General features: G+C 35.9%; 1 protein-coding gene across 1 annotated transcript; it reads right to left on the reverse strand.

Moving 5' to 3' along the window:
- Nucleotides 1-2614: 2614 nt before the first annotated feature.
- Nucleotides 2615-2844, reverse strand: LOC103804081 (pseudouridine-5'-monophosphatase-like; the record flags this gene model as incomplete). The annotated part of the gene is made up of 1 exon (XM_009076670.1): nucleotides 2615-2844. A coding segment is annotated over one exon (230 nt), but the record flags the coding sequence as incomplete, so codon positions are not given.
- Nucleotides 2845-6380: the final 3536 nt, after the last annotated feature.

Consider the following 6380-nt stretch of genomic DNA (forward strand, 5'->3'; position numbering starts at 1 on the left):
CCACTGGCTCCTTTTTTACAGTCTCTCTTCAGGTATTCATGCACATTAATAAGATTCCCCTGAGCCTTCTCTTCTCTTCATCAGTAAACTGTCCTATCAACTATGTCACTAAAGAAGATGCAAAACAGGGCTGTACCCAGTACTGATCCCTGGCACACACCACTAGTCACTGGCACCCAACTAGACTTTGCGCCATGGATCACCACCCTCTGGGCCTGACCATTCAACCCGTTTTCAACCCATCTCACTGTCTGCTCATCCAGCCCATACATCAACAGCTTCACTATGACATTCTTACAGAAGGGAATGCCAAAGGCACTACCATGGTTCAGGTGGACAACAGACACTGCTCTCACCTTGTCCACCAGGCCAGTCACTTCATCAGAGAAAATAATCAAGTTTGTCAAGCATTACTTTCCCTTGCTGCAACTATGCTGATTACTCCTGATGGTTTGCTTGTCCTTACTGTGCCTGGAAACGGTTTTCAGGATTCCATCACCTTTTTTCAGGGACTGAGGTGAGGCTGAGCAGCCTGTAGTTCCCTGGGTTCTCCCTGCCCTTCAATACAGGAGTAACATTTGCTTTCCTCCAGTCTTCAAGCCCTTCTCCCAATGGCCATGGCTGATCAAAGATTATGGAGAGTGGTCTTGCAGTGACATCTGTCAGCTCTCTCAGAGCTTGAGGACCCACCCAATCAGGGTCCATGGACTTATTCATGTCCAGTTTGCTTAAGTACTCCCTGACCAAAATCCAACTATGACAAGTGTTTTTCAATTGTCTAAATAAAATGTCTGGAAAAGAACACTGTTTTAAACATTATAGCCTGAAATTTCTATAATATTCAAGAACACATTGTTTTTGCATATGTACAGCTCCAGATGGTTTTCATACAAGCTGCATCTGTGTATTCGACAGCAGAAATTGGCATATATTTTTTTGAAGTCTAAATTCTAGTAAAATACAAATTTTCTAGTATTTAATCTCCAGATCACATTTTGATTACCTGACTGATTTAATTAATTACTTACACGCCTGTGCATTGTTACTAGTGTGGGAAGTTCCTATGATCATGTATCACAAGAGAGTAAAACCTAGGCTGAACTTGCAGGGTGTATCGTGTTTGAAATTCCTGTGCTATGGTTTCATCGTTATGCTTATTTAGTTTCTAGTTAAGCAAAGACTGCAAATCAAAAGGTCAACATTTAAGAAATTCCCAGATGGACAATTATGGCATCCTTCAATGACAAGTAAAGCAGACATCACATCCATTTATATATCACTTTAAATACTTGTCTACTTGCAGAAGTATGCCTGCATAGCAAGAGCCACAGTCTGGTATACCACTACAGCTAAATTCTGGATTTGGTTTTCTATGGCTACATTATATTCTTCGCTTGGAGCAGCACTAAAGTTTTGAAGCAAACCTGACAGTATTCACTTGCTATCTGATGTTTTGTTCTACTCAGTAGTTTTGGTGTGTACTAGGCTGCTCTAGCAGGAAGCTACAATGGAAGGTCTCTCCAGGGTTTCAACAAACAACCTTCAATGCTTAAGTAGACATAATGCACGTATGAAGAATAACAAGAGAACTTGCCACAGGAAAAAGAAATCAAACCAAACCCAAAACCAAAACCAAACCCAATTTGTTCAACTCTGTTCAATAGTAAACCACACTGCATCAAACTTTTTTTTATTCTCGGGCAACGAAAATACCATTTAGATTCTGGATGAGAACTCACATAATGAAACGTTGAAGAACCTTAGCTAATCATTCTGTATGTATTTGTGTAGTCGTTTTCCCCTCAGTAATCCTACTGAGAGACCAGTAATCACAGCCTAATGTACCTAAAGTTGTTCCTTAAAAATTAGTATGTAATGCATTTTTCTGCAGTAATGAAACTCCAAAACTTCAGAACTTATGTTCCAGTCGGGACACAGAAGAAGTGAGAAAAATATTGTAAGGATAAAGGCAATTTAATTTAAAATAAAAGTGAAGATATTATTTTAACTAACTCTCAATTTATCTTTTAAATATTTTCCCTATAGATTTCTATTACAGAATAAATTTTGGAAAGTTATATATAAGAGAGAAAAACTAAGCACATCTACTATTTGAGAAAGATTGCTGAAATTGATCATTTTTAAATTGGAAAACAAGAACTATGATCTCAGATTTTGACTGCAAGAGGAAAGACATAGCTTAGGAAAAATATATGCCCTCTTCATAAAGAAGTATCCGATGTTTCGACACTTAAGAGGTAAATCAGCCATGAATGTATGAAAAATAAACTGACCTATGTTTAAATAACTGTTTCCAAACTTTGAATAGTGATGTTAAGCTTGCAGATTTATGTATACAGCAGAAAATCATTACACTTTCCTATTACTGCATGCTACCATGTAGTAAATCAGAGCAATCCACATTACAAACACCCAATGCAGTCGGGGGAAAATCTCTTCCTTCAACAGAACAAACATCTTTGGAAAGAGAACTTGATGATTTTTATAATGTTTATATTAAATTTAAGTACTTTTTGCATGTAAAAAAAAATCCAAATATAGTCCAAACAGAATATTCCTAAATTTTCAGTTAATTTGTTCCTTCCCTTCTTACCTTCTCTGGAGGTGCAGGAGGGTGAAATCTATTTGCACAAACTAGAAATGCATCAGGCTGCGGCTTGCCACGCTTCACCTCGGGGTCATCTCCCAACACAATATGATGAAAAAGACCAAAGAACTCTTTGTGTCTGGTAGTTTTCATCTGAAATGTCACTTCAGCTGAGCTGGTGGCAACAGCTATGGGTATGTTGTGTTTGTGTAAATGACGGATCAGTTTATCAACCCCTGCAAGGCAAATAAATACATTTTTGTTTTTAGATATATGCATATAATCAGGTATATTTATTAATGTTTATACAAATTATACAAAATATTACAAAGTATGTAGCCATATTTCAACAATGCTCTCTTAATGTAATAACCTATTTCAATCAGTCAGTGTAAAAGAAAATTCTTGCTCTATCTGAAATGTTCCTTCTTCACACAAAAATCATGGAACATTCCTCAAGGTATATACTTGTTCTGTCATCAAATGATGCTTTCCTCAAAACATGTCAAAAATGTATTCAACATCATTACATAATTATACCCACTGGAAACTCATTAATCAATGTCCCCACATTGTGGAAGTTTATTATTTCAAACTCTGAGAGTTTGAGAGAATATTTTCTTTCATGTACAGTTCTGCTCCTGAAAAAAAAAAAGGAATCAAAGACAAAGAAATATACTCTTCTCACTGAATGGCATAGTTTTCATTTCTGAAGCAGGTATCCAACTGGCTTAAACCAGCCCCTAAGAGAGCTCAGTTTCTCTCTTTTGCAATTACTAAAGCAAGTAACACTGGGCAGGAGAGCAGCTGTCAGTCACAGTTGTTAATACCAGAGCTTTGTCTATTGATGCTGTGAACCCAGAGTAATGAACACCTCAAGCCTAATGGGTAGAAACTTCAATCTGATCCAGTCTTATAGGGAAGGTTAATGCAGTGAACAGTGAAAACACAGCAGTCTGTGTAAGAGGGAAACATACTTATTCTGGGCAAGTTTTGAGTTTTCTGTGCAGACGTTTCAATGCTCTTTTGCTGCAGCATTCTAAATGCTGGATACCTCTTCCAGATAAAACAACTAGCATTATCTAATGAGAGTGGATGTCTGGCCTTTATCCATTCACAAGAGAAAATCCCTCCATATCTGCAAAATCATTTCAGCTCTGCTTCTTGGCATTAATCCCAAGTGTGTTGGACATAGAACATTAGTTTAGTTTCAGATAGACTCCAGTTGACTTTTGGCTCTTTGAAACACCTTGAGAACAATTCTGTATTTTCATCTTCCAACTTCATGAATTCTTATTCTATTTTTCATGCCTGGTAATATTAAAATAATCTTATTGCCTTCCTCTTGATTCACTGTCATACTTACATCTGATCCTTGCTCCCTCAAAACATTCCTACTTCTCATGTCCATTTAATTCTTTCTTTTGCCCCTCTAGCATCTCTGATTTGCATTTCTACGTGATCCAGTCTTTCATTTCTATAAAAAACTACATTACCAGCCATACATTTTTTCCCCAAGTACAGTCATATGCCCAACGTTGTGAAGTTATAAGTACTACTGATAATAAAGTGTGTAGATTAGTGAATATGTGCACTAACCGATCCACCTGTCTGGAAATATCACTTGTAAGCATGGCTCTCTGCAGAATTCTCCTCTATTCTCCAGAATCTAATCAAACAATTAATAACTGACATTTCCAGCTCCATGCTTGTATTTGAAGATGGCCTTTAAACTTTAAATACATGCATTTCCTTGATGTTAGATTTTGAGTTGGACAGAAATAGCAAGTGCTATTCCTCCTCTAACACCAATGCATCACCCATTTAAAAGCCTTCCTATGCCCCTTAATAATATATTAAATGATTTTTTTCCCAAATGATGCTACTCTGACCACTTACTGAAATACAATGTTAAATACATGTTAACTTTTTATTCTAGGTAGTTTATGTCTTCATTCTGAAATACATGAAGTAAGTCTACATTAAATTAATGGAAGTACTAAGATGCCTTAATGTAAAGCAGTAGCCTAAATGTCTCTTCTTTAAAACAAAATGCATTCATTCTAAGGAATTTATTCTAAATAAACTGCAACATTTAGCACAGATAGCATATTGTGCTTGTAGTAAATATAAAGAAGTCTAAATATTACAAAAGCAGAAAAGTTTTCCTATCTCCTATGCCCTTGCTATGATGTAGTTCACTTTCTCTAAAGTTGTGCTTTTCAAATAGCTAATTTGCTTCAGACCCACTGCATCAGAGTTTCAGTTCATCTGTCACAGGGTATGTTTATTCTCCATTTCTATTGGAGGTAGCCAACCACAGAAAAGCACTGTTGCAGAAAGGTTATTTCTTCAGGCTTCTCTCTTTTAATTCCCCCAGCATGTCATGATTTCAGTGTGTAAATGTGTGTGCATGTGTGTACTTGCCTTCTCTTCTTGGCTTCCCACTCAACAAGGGAGTTAAAATGCAGTTGTCTCTAATATCTCCAGAGAGCAAATATTTATATTATTCACAAAATATGCTTTAATAAGAATACGCTGTTTAAAAAATTTTTATTATAGCAAGATAGATTAGGAAAAAAATACAATGGGCAAATCAGTTGCGCAGAAAAAAAACCCCCTGCATTTGGAAGAATAGCTAGCTTAACTTAACAAGCTCAAGAGAGCAGCAGTTGAAAAACATTTTCATTCCAGGTTAGCTTTCCTCTTTGTAGAAGTTATGGATCAATAAAATCCACTTCTGCTTGCATCAATTACCACCACTATAGCTCTAAACATTTTGCCTCCGCATCAAACTATTGACAGAATTATTGTATTAATTCAGCATATAATTCTTCATTAGGAAGATAATATCTTTCTCAGTAGCTTTCTTTTCTTTTTTAAAGAAAGCATCAACAGAAGGGGGCACGGGGAACTGCTTTAAAGATCTGTAAGAAACTTCCCCTGGCATATAGCATGTCATTATATCCTCTATAGCTACAAAGATTTTTAAACCAAATGACAATCAAAATCAACCAGTTAAAACCTCAATGACTATGAAGAAGTATGTTGAAAATTCCCATGATGTAGTTAACTTCTAACTTGAAGCTACCATATAAGGGACTGAGGCCCATCCATCACAGAGGGACCCCTCTGATAGACTTCCTGGGACCTCCCTTGACTCCTCCTACTAGAAAGCTGTCACATACAGCAAATTCTAGTTTTTTAATTTCTTTTTTTTTCCTTTCAGCATCTCTGACTAAGGAAAAAAATAAAGAAAAATCTAAAAAAAATAAAGATCACTGTTTCTCCAGCATAAGGATACACTCCTAATGAGGCAGACCAACATAAATTCTTCAAGAAATTGGAAAAAAAAGTAGGAATAAATATCCCACATTGCTATGATTTATTTCCAAATGTACTCTTTTCAGATAATTAAAATGGTACATTCTACTTCTTTATCTATTTAAATACGAAGTTTTAGAACAGACATGGAAGCTTACTGTATTCTAAATGTAATAAACACTGGTGACTATTAGATAGAAAAATAGATGAAAAGAATTGTAAGCTGAGTTTTGCTCCAGAAGCTGTAAAGAAGAAGGATCAGCTTTAAATGTCAGCATCTTTAAAACCCAATTAATCACAGATGTCAATGAAGTTATCAACTTTGGGAAAAGAAAAAGAAAACAAATTAAACCAACAGAAAGGAGTTATTTCTTCTGAGAACAGAGATGCATTTTAAAGAAAGAGATCAGCTTCTTTTGTTCTGAAAATTGCAGAAAAGTATATATAA

Source organism: Acanthisitta chloris, unplaced genomic scaffold (genome assembly GCF_000695815.1).
Source record: "Acanthisitta chloris isolate BGI_N310 unplaced genomic scaffold, ASM69581v1 scaffold20926, whole genome shotgun sequence".
Classification (NCBI taxonomy): Eukaryota; Metazoa; Chordata; class Aves; order Passeriformes; family Acanthisittidae; genus Acanthisitta; species Acanthisitta chloris.